The 21,610-nt window shown below is 43.3% G+C and overlaps 1 protein-coding gene across 1 annotated transcript; it reads left to right on the top strand.

Moving 5' to 3' along the window:
* The first annotated feature begins 825 nt into the window (after positions 1-825).
* On the top strand, positions 826-20,741 carry DOLPP1 (dolichyldiphosphatase 1). The gene is made up of 8 exons (XM_040324688.1): positions 826-957; positions 10,009-10,109; positions 10,210-10,294; positions 10,420-10,519; positions 13,549-13,647; positions 13,730-13,858; positions 16,563-16,652; positions 19,655-20,741. Exons 1-8 carry the CDS (start codon positions 882-884, stop codon positions 19,689-19,691), a joined length of 717 nt encoding a protein of 238 aa, XP_040180622.1. The 5' UTR covers positions 826-881; the 3' UTR covers positions 19,692-20,741.
* Positions 20,742-21,610: the final 869 nt, after the last annotated feature.

The raw sequence follows: 21,610 nt of genomic DNA, 5'->3' as shown, positions 1-21,610 counted from the left end.
ATTTTCAGCATTATAGCGCCTGCAAAGCACCTCAGTGTGAAAGGGGACTTATTTACAAAATTTTATAACAGAAACAAAGAAAAAAAAGTTTCAATATTTTCTGTTTAGCAAGACAATAAAAGCTCTTGTTGTGAATAAATACCACAAAAAGAAAGCCCCATTTGTCTAAAAAAAAAAAAAAAATTATAAAAATTTAGCCTGGGTACAGTGTTGCATGACTGCACAATTGTCATTCAAAGTGTGAGAGCGCTGAAAGCTGGCCTGGCCAGGAGGGGGTAAACATGCCCAGTAATGAAGTGGTTAAGCAGAGAAACCATATACATTATTCCTCGTACCTACCTAGGAGGGGGTGCAGTTTTTTTTATGAGGGGGGGTTTAGTGACACTTTATTGGCCCCTGTGTGAGCTCCCCTACTGAGCAGTCCGTAGGACAGGCCACCATTGGTCACAGGGACACGAGTTTGCCAATTTCCATTCGAATTCCCGCGCTCACATTCCTGTGGCATTCCTTCAGGAGGTCGCACACACTCCACATAAGTCAGTATGGAGCCAGAACACGTGACCTCACGTCACCACGACAGTCTACCGCATAGGAGCTGGCCGCTACCCTAAACTCAGTCTACCACAGCGTCGGCTGTCCGCTGAAAGAAGTTCTGCCAAAGCCGATTGGCTAGTGCAGTACAGTTCTTCACTCGGATTGGCCGACACATTGGCCAGCTTCCTCCCTGTCTCCCTGATGGCGTCGCCATTGGGCGCAGCGTCTACCTGTTCTGCTTTGCCATTGGCTCCTTCCGACGTGTCTGCTGTCTATTTCCTCCCATTGGCCGGCGTCTCTTCCTGCTTTGCCATTGGTTGTTTCCAAACGCCCGGTATCCGGGTAAGATGGCGGCAGTACAACAGTGCTCGCTCTCAGCTCAATGGCGCCCTGTTTCCCTCACGCACGTTGAATATCCTGCAGGTAAAGACGGGTTTATAGTTTCAGTCTCTCGGCCGCCGCTGGCTGAATTGGACTCACGGGGAGGGGTTTATCTGCCAAACTGCGATCCCTTTATGGGACTGTCTGGGTTCTGCGCGTGCGCTGTATGGTGGTCTAGCTGCTATGTCTGCGCATGCGCGGCAGGTTTGTAGTGTGCTTAGCTGGCCTGTCTGATGGCTTGATGACTGGACAAGCCTTTGTCTGGCCGCCTCCTGTACCTGTATGCTGTACCACCTAGTGGACGTGAGGGGGACTGTACTGGAGATATGCAGTCTGTGTAATACATGCATGTCCTCCAATATCACGACTTTCCATCCTAGTTCAGCATTCCTGGGCACCCTGACCTCTCATAGGGGGCACCCCTCACCAATATATTTATTAGGCCTCTATCAGACAGGTGGTGATAATAATATGGGGTTAGGCTGTGTTTTTACCACTTGCCAACTTCCTATCCATGCTGTTTACATATTATTAGCGCCAACGGTTTGCACAGCACTTTACACAACAGGAGGGCACACAGTGCAGATACAATTCTATTCAGGAATAAGGATGAGCTCAGGCACGTTTGCAACCCGCTCGTGCCCATGCCCGCCAGGAAGTTGTCACCACACAGCGCTAATCGGTCAGTGAGACATTTCTCAATCCACATTTCTCAATCCCTGCAGCTCCGCAGCAGGAAATGTCTCGCTGCCTGTGATTAGCGCCGTGCAGTGCTGACTTCCTGGCGGGCTCTGCATGCGTGGGTTGCAAACATGCCTGAGCTCATCCTTATTCAGGAGCAATCCTGCTCATTAGAGCTTACAATCTAGTTCTTCAAACTACGGCCCTCTAGCTGTTGAGGAACTACACATCCCATGAGGCATTGTAAAACTGTGACATTGACAGACATGACTAGGCATGATGGGAATTGTAGTTCTTGAACAACTGGAGGGCCGTAGTTTGAAGTCCCCTGATCTAGGAGAAAGTTAAAATCGGGATCAGATGGAGGTGTAACATCTCTAAAATACATCTCTTTTACTAGGCTATTCATTCACTCAGTTGTTATCTCGCCTTTACTATTGTAACTTCTTCTCATAGGCCTACCTCTCCGCAAACTATCCCCCCCATCAGTCCATCATGAATGCTGCTGCCAGACTGACCCAGCCGTTCAGTGTCTAGCACCCCTCTCTGACAATCCCTCCACTGGCTTCCTATGACCCAACAAATAGAATTCAAAATGACATACAAAGCCATTCACAACTCTGCTCCAAGGCTACTACACCAATCTTCTCTCCAAATATCGCTCAAGCTGTCCTCTCCGCTACTCTTAAAGTGGAGTTCCTCCCCCCCAATAATGGAACTTGCGCTATTTGGAACCCTCCCTCCCCCCCTCCGGTGTCACATTTATCACCTTTTAGGGGGGGAGCCAGATACCTGACTAATACAAGTATTTGCTCCCACTTCCGGGCATAGATCGCTGCAGTATTCATGGAGATCTACGCCATGTCCGGCTCCTCCTCCGCCCCCCCGCTGTCTTCTGGGAAACACACAGGTCCTAGAAGACAGCAGGGACCAGTGAGATGGTGCAGCGAGACTTGCGCATGTGCAGTAAGGAACTGAAGCCGCAAGGCAGAAGGACAGATCGGCTTCGGGTGATGACATTGCGGGCGCCCTGGGCAGGCAAGTGTCCTTATTTTAAAAGTCAGTAGCTAGAGTATTTGGCGGAACTCCGCTTTAAGACCTCCTGCTTTCTGCTCCCTTGTCTCCTCCAATGTTCGTCTCCAGGGCCTCTCCCATCCTCTGGAACTCTCTATCCTAATCTGTCTGGCTATCTCCACTTTCCACTTTTAGGACTCATCTCTTCAGGGAAGCCTATCCTGCCTTCAGCTAATAACCATATCTTCTATTTCTCCCATAAGTCCATCCCTCACGGTTACTACCTTTTTGTTTCACCAGGCCCTTCCTCTAGATCCCTTTTCATACGGGCTTGTCTGTGTCCGGACTTCGCTTTGCTCAGCTGAACAGACGGATGACAAATCCATCTACGCTCACTGTGCAGAGATGGACCTGTCAAAGCCCCGCTCTCCTCTATGGAGATCGGATAAAAACTGACGCCTGTCCGTTTTTTATGCGATTCTCCAGACAGATGGATATTTCATCCGTCTGGATTTCACGGACAGAATCTGATCAGATGTCAGTGGACATGCCGACGCTAACCTACGCCACTCTCTAGGAGTGAATGAAGCGTCCGATCAGGTCCACCTGAAAAACTGACATGCGGACCTGATTGGGAAGCCTGTATGAAAGGGGCCTTAGAGATTGTAAGCTCCCAGGAGCAGGGCCCTCTCTTGTATCGAATTGTATTGTTGCTGTATTGTCTCCCTTTATATTGTAAAGTGCTGTGCAAACTATTGGCGCTATATAAATCCTTTATAATAGGACTGTCTGCACAGAACCCGGGTATACGGTACAGTACACCATGTGTGAATGAGGCCTTAAAAACCACCATTATTGACTTTAATTGAAACGCCTCAATAACGCATCTGTGGCGTTTAGGCTAGGTTTGCATTGTAGTGGGTCCATGCTGGCGCATTTGTGCAGACACTGCAGCCCATTCAAAATAAACCGGCAAAGAAAACTCCTGTGCAATGTGTCAAAAATGTGCATTAACACTATAGGCTGCTTTTACATCAGTCTCTCCTTTTACTCTAAGGGCTCATTCACACGTGTCGGTCTCAGAAGAGTGAGATGTGTTTGCATCGCTCTACAGAGACAGCAAGGAGAGGAGAGCAAGGATGCCTGTAAAAACCTAAAAAAGCCCTAGTGTGCATAAACAGATTGGCTAACATAGAGGGGAGTTTCCAGGCAGTAAATATAAGAGTTTAATAAAAGCTCAAAGCCTGTAGCTGCAGATTCTTTGGGCTGGAGTGTGAATGAGCCCTAAGAGGCTACATAATGTATTCTTTCTTTTTTTCATTGTATGTATCTCAGTCCCCTTTCACACTTGTGCGACTTGACTTGCAACGGCAAAGTTGCATGACAATGTGCCCTGTGATTTCCAATGATAACCAATCATATCTGTGCGACTTCTTTTAAAGTAGTCCCTGTACTAGTTTGGTCCCACTTTGATGCGAGGTGAGGGCCATAGACCTCAAGTTTACACAGGCATTCCCTGGCCACGAAATCGCGCGACTTTCAAGTTGCTGCAGTGTAAAAGGGGCTTCAATTGATACTTTGTTTACATTTTAAAAATAAATGTAAATGATGGAGACTGTATCCAACTGATAAATATTTTTATGGCAAAAATTTGTAATTTAAAATGTTGAATAAAATGAAATTGGTGAAGCCATTTGGTCAGCACTGTGGCCCAGCAAGCTAGCATTTTGAGAAGGAAGCTGGCAGCCTTGGTATTGGTATTTTCCTTTCGGATAGAGCTTGTAAAATGTTTCTGCTATGAAGCTGAATATATTATAGTAGATGCAGTAAAGAGACGGTTGTGGATGGACAGTATCTTATCAGTCAGCTGCCTAAAATTGTGTCTCTTTATGACTGCGTGGGATGGGAGTTCTGAAGATATCGGATTTAAAGCATGACTACAGGCAAATGTAAAAGGCCCTGTTTTAGTCTTAAAGGGGTTGTTAAGCTTCGTGTTTTTTCACCTTAATGCGTTGTAATGCATTCCCGCATCGCACCCGACATGCACGGCAGTTCACACTGCCATATGCGAATTGCTGGGGAGGGTCATAGCTTAACGACACCCCCATTTTCATTTTCATTGTGTCCTGGTGGGAGAAGCTGTCCCTCCCAGGAGAGCACAGTGGATTATTATTGTGTTGAGATCCTATGGGGGTAAATGACCGCACCAGCCAGGAAGACACTGGCTGCAAAAAGCGCCTAGAGGCGATTCAGTTTGCATGTGTAGCGCTATAAAAGTCATTCATTCAGCATAGGTGTTAGGAGCAGGGGAGAGGGGGGGATGGCGGCATTTTTCCTGATTAGTTGACTTTATCCTTGAATTCTACTTTAACCACTTCCCGACGGCCGTACGACTATATACGGCCGCAGGGTGGCTCTACTTCTCTGGGACGCCGTCTTTTTACAGCCGCCCCTTTCCTCGTTCCCCACGCGCGCTCCCGAGCACGCAGCGGGGAACTTCTGTGCTGGCCGTGTCCCTTGGACACAGCCAATCACAGATCGCCGTGAACAGCCAATCGAAGTGGCCGTTTGTCAGGCGATCTGTGCGGCCAATGAGAGATGATCTCATATGTAAACATATGAGATCATCTCTCATTGCCGGCTCTCACAATGACAGCGTGCTGTCAGGGAGAGAGGAGACCGATCTGTGTCTCTTTTACATAGGGACACAGATCGGTCACCTCCCCCAGTCACCCCCCTCACCCACAGTTAGAACACTATATAGGGTACACATTTAACCCCTTCCTCAACCCCTAGTGTTAACCCCTTCAATGCCAGTCACATTTATACAGTAATTAGTGCATATTTATAGCACTGATCGCAGTATAAATGTGAATGGTGCCAAAAATGTGTCAAAAGTGTCCCATGTGTCCACCATAATGTCGCAGTCCCAATAAAAATCGCAGATCGCCGTCATTACTAGTAAAAAAAATAAATAATAAAAAATAATAATTCTGTCCACTATTTTGTAGGCGCTATGGGCCAGATCCACAAAAGGGATACGCCGGCGTATCTACTGATACGCCGTCGTATCCCTGTTTCTATCTATGCGACTGATTCATAGAATCAGTTACGCATAGATATTCCTAAGATCCGGCAGGTGTAATAGTTTTACACTGTCGGATCTTAGGATGCAGTACCTCGGCCGCCGCTGGGGGTATTTCTCGTCGAAATTCCGCGTCGGGTATGCAAATTAGCACTTACGGAGATCCACGAAGCGGTTTCCCTTCGTGAAGTCTCCGTAAGCTGTTAGTTTGCAAACGCAAAATTAGGGCTACTTTTACAAAGTGTAAAGTTAGTACACCATGTAAAAGTAGACCCTTCTTTCCCGCGACGCTGTCAAATTTGTTTTAATTTTTTATTTTTTTTCCCGCCGCATCTTTTTTTTACCGATGCAACTTTTTTTACCCGGCGCTATTCACAAAACTCGGCGTAACGTAATTTCGCGCAAAGCACGTCGGGAGCATGCGCAGTACGTCTGGCGCGGGAGCGTGCCTAATTTAAATGGGACTCGCCCCATTAGATTGGGCACGCCTTGCGCCGGACGGATTTAAGTTACACAGCTGCAAATTTCCTGGTAAGTGCTTTGTGGATCGGGCACTAACTTGGGAAATTTGCGGCGGTGTAACTTAAATGGGAAAAGTTAAGTTGCGCTGTGGATCTGGCCCTATATCTTTTGCAATTTTTTTTTTTTTTTTTTTACCAAAAATATGTAGAAGAATACATATCGTATAAAAAGGTAAAGCTGTGCTGCAAAATGAATCAACATAAACAATCAATTATGCTGTATGTGATGCACACAAAACACCAGTGCAATCTGAAAAAAAGCAAGTGAAAAATATGTGCAGAAGTCCATATGAAGGATGTATCACAGAAAAATTCAAAAGTGACAGAAAGTTCTCCGAATGGGTGAAAATAGATGTCCAGATGATGTCCTGTGAATCTGTATAGCAGATGACAGAATCCTCCACCACTTAAATTCTAACTGCTTACCAGAGCAAGAAATTAGTCAGGCATGTAAACACATAAGCCAGTTTAAGATATCCGGATAAACTGTCACTTTCTCTCTATTTTCACCAATCTTCTATATCAGACTCGTCTCTCTCCATAGATAAGACCCAGAGGAAAGAGACACTAACATAGCGTGATATCGTTTTAAAAGGTTTAATAATAATAATAAAGGTATTGCACTCACATGTATGCAGATAAAAAAGTGCGTGTATCAATATGAGCCGGCCGGCTCTACTGTCCGCTCGTCCTTTCGGGTAGACAGCCTGGTACGAATCGTGGTGACGTCAGCACGCCGCTCCTCCCTACGCCGTTTCGTCACAACAATGACTTCTTCCAGGGGCACAAGCGGCGTGCTGACTCGCCACTCTTTATAGCAATACATAACATCCGGGACCGCCCAACTCTGAGCCTTGGAGATCGCGGTCCCGGATGTTATGTATTGCTATAAAGAGTGGCGAGTCAGCACGCCGCTTGTGCCCCTGGAAGAAGTCATTGTTGTGACGAAACGGCGTAGGGAGGAGCGGCGTGCTGACGTCACCACGATTCGTACCAGGCTGTCTACCCGAAAGGACGAGCGGACAGTAGAGCCGGCCGGCTAATATTGATACACGCACTTTTTTATCTGCATACATGTGAGTGCAATAACTTTATTGTTATTAAACCTTTTAAAACGATATCACGCTATGTTAGTGTCTCTTTCCTCTGGGTCTTATCTATGGAGAGAGACGAGTCTGATATAGAAGATTGGTGAAAATAGAGAGAGAGTGACAGTTTATCCCGGATATCTTAAACTGGCTTATGTGTTTACATGCCTGACTAATTTCTTGCTCTGGTAAGCAGTTAGAATTTAAGTGGTGGAGGATTCTGTCATCTGCTATACAGATTCACAGGACATCATCTGGACATCTATTTTCACTCATTCGGAGAACTTTCTGTCACTTTTGAATTTTTCTGTGATACATCCTTCATATGGACTTCTGCACATATTTTTCACTTGCTTTTTTTCAGATTGCACTGGTGTTTTGTGTGCATCACATACAGCATAATTGATTGTTTATGTTGATTCATTTTGCAGCGCAGCTTTACCTTTTTATATTGTACTTTTATGTTTATCTGACATATAAGCTGCAGCAGCTTTTTTATTATTTTTTATTTACATTTTTTCACTTTTTATTTTTTCATTTATCATAGTGTCATCACTATTCACGTTCCCTTAGACCTGCGCAGTATTTTCCAATATACAAGAATACATATCGGCCTAGACTGAATTATTATTTTTTTTATTATTATTTTTTTTTAAGTTGGGATATTTTTTATTATAGCAACAAGTAAAAAATGTATTTTTTTTTTCAAAAATGTCGTTCTTTTTTGTTTTTAGCGCAAAAAATTAAAAACCGCAGAGGTGATCAAATACCACCAAAAGAAAGCTCTACTTGTGGGGAAAAAAGGACGTTAATTTTGTTTGGGAGCCACGTCGCACGACCGCGCAGTTGTCAGTTAAAGCGACGCAGTGCCGGAAGCTGAAATTTCACCTGGGCAGGAGGGGGTATATGTGCCCAGTAAGCAAGTGGTTAAGGCAAAGTCACAATGCATCTTGACAGTCCACCGCCTCAGCACTGTATACTCATTCTGTCACCTCCTCCTTATTCCAGGGCATCCAGGTATGGGGGAGCATGTGACATTGCTCTGGCTTGAGTGATCAATCACCTGGTCTGAGCATTTTTTGGGGGCGTGGGTTGAGGGTGGTTAGTGACTTTACACCCCAAACACTGGAGCTTACCAAGGGTGAACATCTGCAGCTTGAAGGCAGAGCATGTCTGTGAGTATATCTTCACTGGAGGAGATTTACTAAACTGGTGCACTCAGAATCTGCTGCAGCTGTGCATGGTAGCCAATCTTCTTTTAACTTCAGCTTGTTCAATTTAGCGTTGACAATAAGCCCTGTTCACATTGGTGTGATTTGAAAGGTCAAATTCAATAGACATCTGTGCATAAATCCGCACAGATGTCTTTCAAGTTGCCCCCGAAGTCAGACTGAAATGCGGCTGTGAAATCGTGTGAGTTCAGATGAACCCGCACCATTTAAAGGGGTTGTAAACCCTCCTGGTTTTTTACCTTAATGCATCCTATGACAAATTACGCCCCCCCCCCCCGCCCAGCTTTCGTTTTACTTACCCGAGCCCTGGAAAGTCCCGTGTCGAATGCGCTGGATCTTTACCCAGGGTTCTCGGCTCTTCATTGGATAGATTGATAGCAGCACAGCCATTGGTTCGCACTGATGTCAATCAAATCCAATGACGCGGGGGCGGGACCGAGTCCTGCACTTGGTGGCTATGGACGCCGAATGCAGGATATGGGAGCGCACCCGCAAGGTTACTCCCTGGGGAGAGAGCTTTCCAGAAGGGGTTTGGGGAGGAGCTGCCAGGGGACCCCAGAAAACCGCGTTCAGGGACACCAGATTTTGTGTGCTCCAGTTTCAGTGAAAGTACAGGGAAGTCGGGTCATTATGGGTTCTGGATTGTCCTTCTGTTGTTGCTTTTGTGTTAACTTTAATAAATAACACTATTAAGCACCATTAGAGTTGCAGAGGAGCCACATTATAGATTTGGAAACCACTTTACATTTTGGAATTAAAATATACCATTGCTTACTTGCTTTAGCTGCTAAAGGATTTGTGATTATGCCCAGCAAATCCTGTTATGTACAGAGCCCTGCCAGACTGCAAAGCTGGGTCGATAACCACTTGCTCCAACTGCAGGCAAGATAGCTTGGTTACTGATCCACCTCTATTCTGCCAACTGGCTGGTGAACAGCATCCACACACTGACAACATGATTTTCCCTTTCTCCTATAAGCAGGCTCCCAGTGTTTGACAAGACTGGGCAGTGTATTGTGCTGTTTAGGGGATTACAGCTCAAATCAGTTTCAGGTTCCCTTTACTTATCTATACAGGTGATTGTTAAAGTAGAATTTCAGCTTAAAACAAACTAGCCTTAAAAATGTCTCTTCCCCCTTTCTAACACCCATGCTGAGCTGACTAACCTGTGTAAGAAAGACATGCTACGGTCCAGTCACGTGATCTCCTGTGTCAGCCAGCATGGGAGAGCACTTAACAGCAGCTGGTAAATCCTGGGGTGGTGATGCCACCAATGGGCTCCCCTGTCCTAGCCATTGCCGGCGGTCCCTCCTCTCCCCTGCAGCCACCGCAGGTTAGTCAGCATAGGCGTTAAAAAGGGGGAGTGGACTGCTCAATACTGTAAAATAAAAATAGAAAAAAATAAGCCAATTGTGTTGGATAACAATGTCGTTTCTGATGACCTCTTATCTTCTGCTCTGTTTATCCTACAGGGGATGTCTATGGGCAGCTGTTGGCCTACCTCAGCCTATCTCCAATCTTCATTCTCGTCAGTTTTGTGACGCTAATCATATTCAAGAGAGAACTTCACACGGTCAGTTGACATATCCATTACTGGTCGGGTTTTTTTTTTTTTTTTTTTTTTTTTCCCTGTTGTCCCAGATCATGGCATCTTTTTGTTTTTCTGTTTGCAGATTTCCTTTCTGGGAGGCTTGGTAACGAATGAAGTTGTAAACTGGTTAATAAAGAATATAGTGAGGGAGCCACGTCCTTGTGAAGGTGAGTTATTGTGTGATGAAGGCCCACTGCCTCAGGTTCACCTGTGTGGAAAAGGCTTGTTGAATTAGATTTGTAGAAAATGCTGATTTTTTTTCACTTGGTAATCTCTCCCCTTAATTTGACAGGGACACACACAACAGTCACAACAGAGTATGGGTTACCCTCCAGTCATTCTCAGTTCATGTGGTTTTTCTCTGTATATTCATTCCTCTTCCTTTATTTAAGGTGAGTTGGATTGTTAAAAGTTAACTCTACCATAAATAAAAGGTAGTATATTGTCTTTAAGGGAAAATGTAGTATTTGTGTGTAATTGATGCTAAAAAATACAATATTTAAAAGACTAGCCCTTCCTGGTGTAAAGTAGGCACCTTTTAATGCTTTAGCTTACCTTCCCTTCACTCACTGGGGGAAGCACATAGTCATAGACTAAAATAAAGCAAAATCAGGGATATTCCCGCGCTAGAGTTCCTTGAGTTCAGCTTTCTCTCCAGCAAGGAGAACAGTTAGCAGCACAACAGTGACCTAATCAAATCTCATAAGAATAGAAATCAGAGATGTCAGTGCCTTAGAGATCTCACACTGCAGATGTAAAGCTATGAGGCAACAGAACTATAGAACCTGGACACAGCTTCATGTACATACATCTTTACATTTCCTAACGAATAGCTGAAGTTCATATAAAGAAGAAAAAAAAACTGACTTAATGTGGTTGTAATCCTCCTATACATAATTTCTCCAATACATGCACTGTTTTATAGTTTATGTAAAAATCCAATCCGCTGTATTACCTACTATTCTCATCTCTAAGGCTCCATTCAGGATCTGCGTTCTGAATCGCCGCGATTTTCCAACGTTTCGTCGGGTGACAATCGCAGTAAAAAAAAAACGAACAGAATCGTGGGATGCCTGTCGCCCAAAAGATATACAGGACCTTCTTTTTTGCGACTGGCATCCCGCGATTCTGTTTGCGCGTTTTTACTGCGATTGTGGCCCCCCCCATACGCAGAGATTTAAACGGAGCCTAAGCCTGTCTCGGCTCTCTGAAACTCTCCGGTCCATGGGCATGTTTATGGACAGGAGATCAAGAGGCAGAGTCATGACATCACGGCCCTGCTGTACTCACACACTAGCGCCGGCTTAGCAGCGTGCACAGTGCTGGAAATGTGCGTGAACATCACTCCCTGCTGGGAGGTGGGGCCAGTGATGTCACGACTCCACTGCCCACAGACCGCAGATTTCCAGAAAGCTGTGATAGGCCTAGAGATGAGAATACAGAGGTAATAATACAGCAGCTTGGATTTTTGCATAACGAACTATAAAATGTTGCATGTATTGGGGAAATGATGTGTGAGGTTTGCAGTGCATCCAGAAAGGATTCACAGCGCCTCACCTTTTCCACATTTTGTTATGTTACAGGCTTATTCCAAGATTAATTAAATTCATTATTTTCCTCAAAATTCGACAAACAATACCCCATAATGACAATGTGAAAGAAGTTTGTTTGAAATCCTTGCAAATTTATTTAAAATAAAAAACTAAACAAAATTACATGTACGTAAGTATTCACAGCCTTTGCCTTGACACTCAAAATTGAGCTTGGGGGCATCCTGTTTCCAATGATCATCCTTGAGATGTTTCTACAACTTGATTAGAGTCCACCTATGGTAAACTCAGTTGATTGGACAATATTTAGAAAGGCACACACCTGTCTATATAAGATCCCACAGTTAACAGTGCATGTCAGAGCACAAACCAAACCATGAAGTCCAAGGAATTGTCTGTAGACCTCTGAGACAGGATTATATTGAGGTAGGATACAGAAACATTTCTGCAGCATTGAAGGTCCCAATGAGCACAGTTGCCTCCATCACCTGTAAATGGAAGAAGTTGGGAAGCACCAGGACTCTTCCTAGAGTGGGCAGCCTGGCCAAACTGAGTGATTGGTGGAGAAGGGCCTTAGTCAGGGAGGTGACCAAGAACCTGATGGTCACTCTGACAGAGCTCCAGTGTTTCTCTGTGGAGAGAGGAGAACCTTCCAGAACAACCATCTTTGGTGGAGTTCTGCAATCAGGCCTGTATGGTAGAGTGATCAGACAGAAGCCACAGACTAAGACGAAGGTTCAAATTCCAACAGGACAACGACCCTAAGCACACAGCCAAGATAACAAAGTAGTGGCTATGGGACAACTCTGTGAATGTCCTTGAGTGACCCAGCTAGAGCCCAGAATTGTACATCTCTGGAGAGATCTGAAAATGGTCGTGGACTGACACTCCCCATCCAACCTGATGGAGCTTGAGAGGTCCTGCAAAGAAGAATGTGAGAAACTGCCCAAGGTGTGCCGAGTTTGTAGCATCATACTCAAAAAGACTTGAGGCTGTAATTGGTGCCATAGGAGCTTCAACAAAGTATTGAGCAAAGGCTGTGAATATTTATGTACATGTTGATTTGTTTTTCATTTCTTTATTATTAAATTTGCAAAGATTTCAAACAAACTTCTTTCACACTGTCATTGTGTTATATTGTTTATAGAATTATGAGGAAAATATTGAATTTAATCCATTTTGGAATAAAGGCTGTAACATAAAAAAATGTGGAAAAAGTGAAGCGATGTGAATACTTTCCGGATGCACTGTACAAGCACTTAAATCTAAACACTATTTCACTCAGGCTGGGGCAGCAAGAGACGCACACCCTTCACTCATGCAGGAGTCTCCCCTGCATGTCAGTCGTGGCAACACGTATTTTATGACAGACTGATCATATCCCTGTAAGACTGTGCACACATGAGTTGTGCTGATTTTAGCAAAAATGTTGTTTACCTTTTTTGTTATCTGGGTTTACAGCAACTTTAAACCTGAACGAGGTATGGTATTAATTGCATGCTTACATTGGTCTAGCTTGGACCAATGTAAGTATGCATATTTCATATATGAGGGGCCGCTGAGGAAGCTGGCAGTGATCGCTGCGATTTTTCCAGGGCCTGGCTTCTCCACTGCACACTGACCACAGGGGTTCATTCGTTTGACATTGCCGCCATTGACAGAACACCTTCTTGCATACTCTGATTGGAGAGGAAGAGCTGTAACATCACCACTTATCCAATCAGAGAATGCCTGGTATACATAAAAAAATAAATAAAATCAGCAATTAGTTCTGATTAAATCCATCTATGGCCAGCTTTAGTATACATGTAAGATTAGCTTTAAATTGGCTAGGTATTTCTGAGCTTCATCTCATGTTGTTGTCTTATCAGAATGCACCAGACCAACAACGCTCGGTTCTTGGACCTGCTCTGGCGCCATGTACTGTCCTTGTGTCTCCTGACAGCGGCGTGTCTTGTGTCTTATAGTAGGTAAGCTCAATAGCACACATATGCTCTCATCATTAAGCACGTTGTGCTTCGTTCTGATCTAACAACTGTGCTTCCCTGGCAGAGTGTATCTCGTGTATCACAGCTGGAGTCAAGTTGCATATGGAGCTGTGGCTGGAAGCATCTTGGCTATAGCCTGGTTTGTTTTCACACAGGAGATCCTAACACCGCTGTTCCCAAGAATCGCAGCCTGGTAAGCTATGTTTAATAGTAGAGACTCAAAAATCTGTCAACTTGAATTCTGTATTGAAACACTTCTATCTGTAAAGTGCAATCACATTACTCCAGATGAATGGAGTGGGTTTAACCACTTCCATACCGTGCCAATTCTGGCACTCCTCTCCTACATGTAAAAATCATCTTTTTTTTTTTTTTCTAGCAAAAAAAAAAAATTGCTCAGAACCCCCAAACATTATATAAGTGTTTTTTATCTCGCATGGTATTTGCATAATAATATTTCAAATCCCTTTTTGTTGGGGGGGGGGTAAGTTTCATGAATTAAAAAAATAACAAAACGGCAAAGTTAGCCCAATTTTTTTGTATAATGTGAAAGATGGTGTTGCGCCGATTAAATGGATGCCCAGTATGTCACGCTTTAAAATTGTGCACATTCATGGAATAGCGCTAAACTGCGGTACTTAAAAATCTCCATAGGCGATGCTTTCATTTTATTTTTTACAGGTTACCAGTTTAGAGTTAGAGGAGGTCTATGCTAGAATTGTTGCTTGTGCTCTAACGCACGCGTCGATGCCTCACATGTGTGGGTTGAACTGCGTTTACATATGTGGGCGGGACTTGCGTGTGGGTTCGCTTCTGAGCACGAGCTACCGGGAACAGAAGCATTTTTTTGATCACTTTTATTCCTATTACAAGGAATGTAAACTTACCTTGTAATAGGAATCTATCGTGACGGCTCCTCCAGGCTGGAAAGCATGAAATCGGGGGGGGGGGGGGGATTTAACGATCTCATGCTGACAGCCACTATCGCGGCTTTGTTTACATCCACGGCCCTGACGTGACAGGTCATAGAGACCTATGGTCGTCATCCGGCGGCAGTCGATTCTTTCTCCGGGTCCCTGATGGCACGGGAGAGCCCGGAGAAGCACCAAATGGTTAGAACGATCAAGCGGTGGAACTGCCGCTATGATCGTTTTTATCGTGCACAATCAAAGGCAGAAAATTATATCTGAACGATGCCTGTGGCTGCAAGTTAAGGACGTCATATAACTTACTGCGGGCGGGAAGTGGTTAATAAACACGTGCAGTCTGCTTTTAGAAGTAATTTTTTCTTATTTCTTCCTCCTCCTATCCCTTCTGTACATTAAAGTGGTTGTAAACCTCAGTCATGGAATCTGAGCAAAGCACATACTGTATATCTGTAGTGTTTGCTTCTCTATCTCCAAAGCTCTAAGTGTCGTTTCTGGTGGTGCTTCCTTTCTGTTATCAGTAAGAGTCAGGTCTGCAAAGGTTTTCCCGACACATGATACATTTGTGTCGGGAGGAGAGCTCAGTACACAGCTTATCTATTCAGAACAGTTCTTCTGCTGGGGGGGGGGGGGGGGGTGTTTCTTTCCTTCTTTCCCCTTCCCTTCAATCGGCTCTCACTTTTAACACCACAATTCTGCCCTTCTGAAGGGGTGTAGGGAAGAAAAGATTGCAGATAAACAAACATTTACAAAGGCGGGTTTAGTTTCATCTGAGGCTGTTCACTTCACTGGGTATATGTGTGGGTTTACATCCACTTTAAGAATTTAACCACTTCCACTTTTCCTCCAAAAATAGAGCTTTCCTTTGGTGGTATTTGATCACCTCTGCATTTTTTTTATTTTTTTTGTGCTATACTGTAAACAAAAGACTGTCAATTTTGGGGGAAAAAATATTACGTTCTGCTATAAAACATTCCCAATCAAAAAATAAGTTTAGGCCAATATGTATTCTACTACATATTTTTGGTAAAAAAAAATTCCAATAAGCGTATATTGATTGGTTTGCACAAAAGTTATAGCCTTCAAAACCGATGGGATAGATTTAGGGACTTTAAAAAAAAATATATATATATATAATTAGTTTTTACTAGTAATTAGGCATTTGTGTGTTTTTTGCTGGACTGTGACATTGCGGCAAACAAATTGGACACTAAGTGCCACTTTTTGGCGACCAGTGACACCAATACTGTGATCAGTGCTAAAAGAAAATGTCACAGTATAAATGACACTGGCAGGGAAAGGGTAAACACCAGGGGCGATCAAGGGGTTAAGTGTGTCCTAGGGAGGTGTTTTCTAACTGTGTTGGAGGGACAGACTGGAGGAAAAGAGAGATCTTGTTGCAACTTAACTGAAACGCAAATATCTCTCCTTTCCTCCCTGACAGATCAGCGGTTTTGCCTTGTTTACATAGACACACCACTGATCCGTCTCTTTACAGAACAATCGGCGAGTCACGGCAGGATGCGCGCAGCCCTCTTCACCGCAGGCACGAAATCACGTACAGGTACGTGATTTCGCGAAATGGGCTGTTCTGCCGCAGTATATGTACAGTGGGCGGTCCGGAAGCGGTTAAAGTGGTTGTGCTTTACCTTTTGAAGACCAAAGTAAAAGGTTCTCTTACATGCTGGTCCCACCAGCTAAAAAAATAAATTCTCTTTTCAGAGTTCCCTGTGTCAGCGCACCATATTTGTTACATGGGAGGGAGGAGAGCAAGTCGCATGTTCCCCCCCCCCCCCCATACTTGAAAGTACCAGTGTACTTTGTCCAAGTGGGAAGCACAGATAAGGTTAGCATGTACTGCTGGCAGGGCCCTGGTTAAAGTGAACCTGTTGCTTTGCTCTGCATAGGCAAAGCACAGATTTCTTCTTAAATTGGTTACATGCAATTATATTTGTATTTTGTTGTCCACAGGCCGATTTCAGAATTCTTCCTTATCCGTGACACCAGTTTGATCCCCAACATCTTGTGGTTTGAGTACACAGTCGCTCGATCAGAAGCCAGGTAAATAGGTTTATTTTATAAAAAAACATTTTTTTTATAGTCCCTTGTTACACACAGTAATAACATTTTGCAAACCTAGATCACGACCTGTAATCATTTTACACTTGTGGTCAGTTTTTTTTTTCTAATCTTACGGTATAAGCATGCTTACAGAAAAAGAGTGTACGACCACATGTAAAGTTTTTTCATTTGTTTCTGACTCCGTAACAAGAGAAAGTGAACTACCTTAAAGATGCACACATGAACATTAGTCTCTTGGTTGTTGGTTTGTTTTTTTATTAGATCACATCCTATTTTTTTTTTTTTTTTACTTTGGATAGAGGGGAAAATTTGGGACTTCTGTCAGGTTTTATTGCCATGTATGTCCCTGTTGTAGAGGTTGACCATACCTTGAAAAAGTATTCACACCTCTTGAAATTTTCCAAATTTTGTCATAGTACAACCAAAAAACGTAAATGGACTTGTAATAGACCAACACAAAGTGGCACATAATTGTGAAAGGAAAATGAGAAATGGATTTTTTTTTTTTTTTACAAATATCAAGAAAGTGTGGCGTTCATTTGTATTCAAATGAGTCAATACTTTGTAGAACCACCTGTTAAAGCTGCAAGTCTTTTTGGGGATGTCTCTCCCAGTTTTGCACATCTAGAGTGACATTCTTCTTTGGAAAAGAGCTCAAGCTCTGTCAGATTGGATGGAGAGCGTCTGTGAACACTAATTTTCAAGTCTTGCCACAGATTCTCAATAGGATTTAGGTCTGTACTGTGACTGGGCCATTCTAACACATGAATATGCTTTGAGCTAAACCATTCCATTGTAGCTCTGGCTGTATGTTTAGGGTCGTTGTCCTGCTGGAAGGTGAACCTCTGCCCCAGTCAAGTCTTTTGCAGACTCTCTAATAGGTTTTCTTCTAAAATTGCCCTGTAGCTTCCCTGTCCCTGCTGAAGAATTGCACCCCCACAACAAGATGCTGCCACCACCATGTTTCACAGTGGGGATGGGGTGTTAGTTTCCCGCCACACCTAGCGTTTTTCTTTTGGGCCAAAAAGTTTTATTTTTGGGCCCAACTTACCAGAGCACCTTCTTCCACATGTTTTGTTGTGTCCACCAACATGGCTTTCGCAAACTGCAAACAGGACTTCTTATGACTTTCTTTCAACAATGGCTTTCTTCTTGCCGCTCTTCCATAAAGGCCAGATTTGTGCACGATGAATAGTTGTCCTGTGGACAGATTCTCCCACCTGAGTTGTGGATCTCTGCAGCTGCTCCAGAGTTACCATGGGCCTCATGGCTGCTTCTCTGATGAATGCTCTCCTTGCCCGGCCCGTCTGTTTAGGTGGATGGCCATATCTTAGTAGGTTTGCAATTGTGCCATAATCTTTCCATTTTCGAATGATGGATTGAACAGAGCTTTGTGAGATGTTCAAAGCTTTGGATATTTTTTTTTATAACCTAACCCTGCTTTAAACTTCTCCACGTCTTTATCCCTGACCTGTCTGGTGTGTCCCTTGGCCTTCATGATGCTGTTTGTTCAAGAAGGTTCTCTAGTAAATCTCTGAGGGCTTCACAGAACAGCTGTAGTCATACTGAGATTAAAGTACACACAGGTGGATTCCATTTACTAATTAGGGGACTCCTGAAGGCAATTGGTTCCACTATATTTTAGTTGGGGGTGTCAGAGTAAAGGGGCTAAATACAAATGCACGCCACACTTTTCAAATATTTATTTGTAAAATAAATTGAAAACCATTTATCATTTTCCTTTCATTTCACAATTATGTACCACTTTGTGTTGGTCTATCACATAAAATCCCAATAAAATACATTTTATGTTTGTTTGTAACATGACAAAATGTGGAAAATGTCAAGGCATACGAATACCTTTTCAAGGCGCCGTAAATGCTTTGTTATTGTATCCAAAATGAAAGCTCATATCCAAGCTTGTATTATATATTTTTAATGAAGGACCATGTGGAAAACAACCGGGGAATATTATAAAGATCCATTTGGCCTACACCTGGCCACACATGTTAATCAGTACAGTTTTCAAGTATTTTTTTAAGTTATCCCTTACACTGTATGTATCATTATTGGTATTTTTAAGGAAGATTGTAAAAGAATGAATGCATGTCTTTGTTGCCTGTAGAAACAAGTCGGGCTTCAGCTGTCATTTTGCAGTACAGATTGAGCCCTGTTTCCCACCAGTGCAGCTTTGAAATTGCGATATTTTAGCGTGATTTTAAAGCTGCTTATCGGTACAATTTTTTGATGTGCCATTTCATTTCGGCTTGCAACTTCATCCAACAAAAGTCAATGTAGGACACAATGAGCTTGCAAAAAAGTACTGCAGGAAACTTTTTCAAAGTCGCTGCAACAGTTTCATTGCTGGCAATAGGGTGTGACTTGTTTTGTGATTTTTGGAACTGTCAAATTGCACTGGCTTTAACCAGGGCTGAAAGATGATCGTTGATAAACAATATATCCAAACTTTCATGCATACTTCTCTGAATTATTCATCTTTTTCAATAAAGAGTACTGGTAATGCTACAGCATACAAGGACATTTTTGGACTATTGTAGGCTACAAACTTTGTAACAGTATAGGGAAGGTCTTTTGTGTTCCAGCTGTGCACAAAGCCAGGTCCATAAAGACATGGTTTGACCCCCTAACCTCAACCTTGGTGAATGCCTTGGGTATGAGTTTGAACACTAACTAAGCCACATCTTCTCGTCCACCATCAGTACCTCATCTAACAAATGCTTTTTGGCTGAGTGATCACCAAATTCCTCATACTCCCCAAATCTAAGGTGTTGAAATTGTTAATGCCACGGAGAGGGGTGGCGGGTAACTCCATATACAATAAATGTCCATGGTATGTCTATCAAGTCCATATACGTTTTGCTGGTCAGGAATGTAAAAGCTTTTGGCTATATAGGTTTTTTTTTGTAGGATTATCAGCTACTTATATATGTTTGTTTTAATTTTTGCCATTACTCCTTTAGAAACAGACAACGTAAACTCGGTACAAAGCTTCAGTGAGACAACAGCAACAAACTGACAGGGTGGGGTATGACGGTAGCGTCCACAATATCATGGCGGTCGGAAGGAACTGAAGCCAGTACAGCCCAAGGCGCACCGAGGAACATTTAAACTGACGGACCAAAAGAGAAAGAATGAGGCCTTCACTGGGTTTACAATACCTGTCTTGCCAGTGGCCCTCCTCTGCATGTCAGCACTGGGGCCAACGCACTTAAATGCACGCTGTTCAATGATCAGTCAATTGATGGAAGACAGACTGATGGAATCTTTTATAAGAGCTATAAGCTTTTTTTTTTTTTTTTTTCTAAATTCCCCCCCCTTCTTTCCATTTTCCTGAAAGGAAAAAAAATACTGAAAAAACTGAACCATTTTTATTGCATGAATTCCCACCTTTATTTAAAAAATATATAAATTAAACCTAATAAGTATGGGGTGGATAATGCTGTGAATTCCGGCAATTTTTTGTTTTTTCTTCTTCTTCGGATAATGCTGCGCCTTTTTTATTTTTTTTGGACTTGCCATCACCCTGTTTGAACATGGATGGTGAAGCGCTCAAGAACCTGTGCTTTAACAACTGGCATGCTTGGCAGGATCTCCCACTCTCCTGCAGCTATGCTCGCCACGGTGCCTACAGAAAGATGACAGCTTGGAGGGCTTGAAGCAATTCCTGTTGCACTTTGAACAAGATTTCAATTAAGGACTACAAATAACCCTTTTAACACTAGTGATCTTTGTTTTTTTTATTATTGTTTGTGTGAAAAAATAAGAGAAAAGTATAAGTATTTGTTGGAGCGGTTACTCATTATGGATGATATCCGTAGTATCTGGTGAACTGACAAAGCTCTAGAGCAGTGGTCCCCATCCAGTGGCTTGTAAGTAGCATGGGGTTCTCGGCTGTCTTTTGATGTTGCTGTCAGCAACGTCTCATCGGGTGCTCAGTTCCCATACATCTAAATATCCACTGCATTATACATTTCCCGTTAGCATGAAACCAAGATGAGTTTGCCTGATTTACTTAATTCATTAAACCGTTCAACTTGATTCTAAATAGAGGTTTTTGTGGAGTGCTTTGTTTTAGTTCACCATAACTTGTTTATGTCCATTCTGATAGTGGTTGGAGACTTCTGCTCTATAGCCTCCTGCATGGTTCACATTTGACCTTGCCTAGACTTGGGAAAGCCAATATTTAACATATGCAAATGAGTGATTTGTTGGTCTGCTTACCTGCCTGTCATTGCCAAAAGTCTAGTCAGGTAGAACAGGTGCTCCATAAGCTCCGGTTCGCATATGTGTGGTGTGGGAAATGCAGCGACTCCTGAGCGTTTCCAACACCACACTGAAATCAAGCTCTGTTCATGCGATATGCCACTCGTGTTAATGACACCCTAAAATAGGTTGCAAAATGCAGTGTGATTGCAAGAATTGGAGCATTGAGTGTTAACACCCATGTGATCTGATTCTGGTGTGGCAAAAAAAAAAGTCTGCACCTTTTTTAAACATCGACCAAATACATTTTAATAGGAATCTGGCAATAATTGAAATAAGGAGGCTTTTAAAATGCTGGTTCCCTGGCTTTCACGATTTCCTGTTGGCTTTAAAGCCTTGAGTCCGTTATCTGAAACAAGTATGCAGGAGTCCTGATTGCACCCCCTGCATTCTTGTTCCATGTTTGTGACAAAGTATTGTGGAAACCGAGGCTCTGATCGCTCTGCAGAGTCTATCACTCGCCTAACCAGGGCCCAAGAAAAGGCTGAGCAAATGATCACTGTGACCATTTCTGAATCAGATTCATTATCCCAACAGTCTATATAATGAAAAAACATGGATGGGGCATTAGTCTCCTGCTGTAGCCTGAGAATACCAAAAGGGCCATTTCAGACCTTATTGATGCGCAGTGCGTAATAGCCTGAATTTGGAGG

This window comes from Rana temporaria, chromosome 9 (genome assembly GCF_905171775.1).
Source record: "Rana temporaria chromosome 9, aRanTem1.1, whole genome shotgun sequence".
NCBI classification, from domain to species: domain Eukaryota; kingdom Metazoa; phylum Chordata; class Amphibia; order Anura; family Ranidae; genus Rana; species Rana temporaria.
The sequence above is the reverse complement of the archived record's forward strand: the minus strand, read 5'-3'. Positions and strand labels throughout refer to the sequence as shown.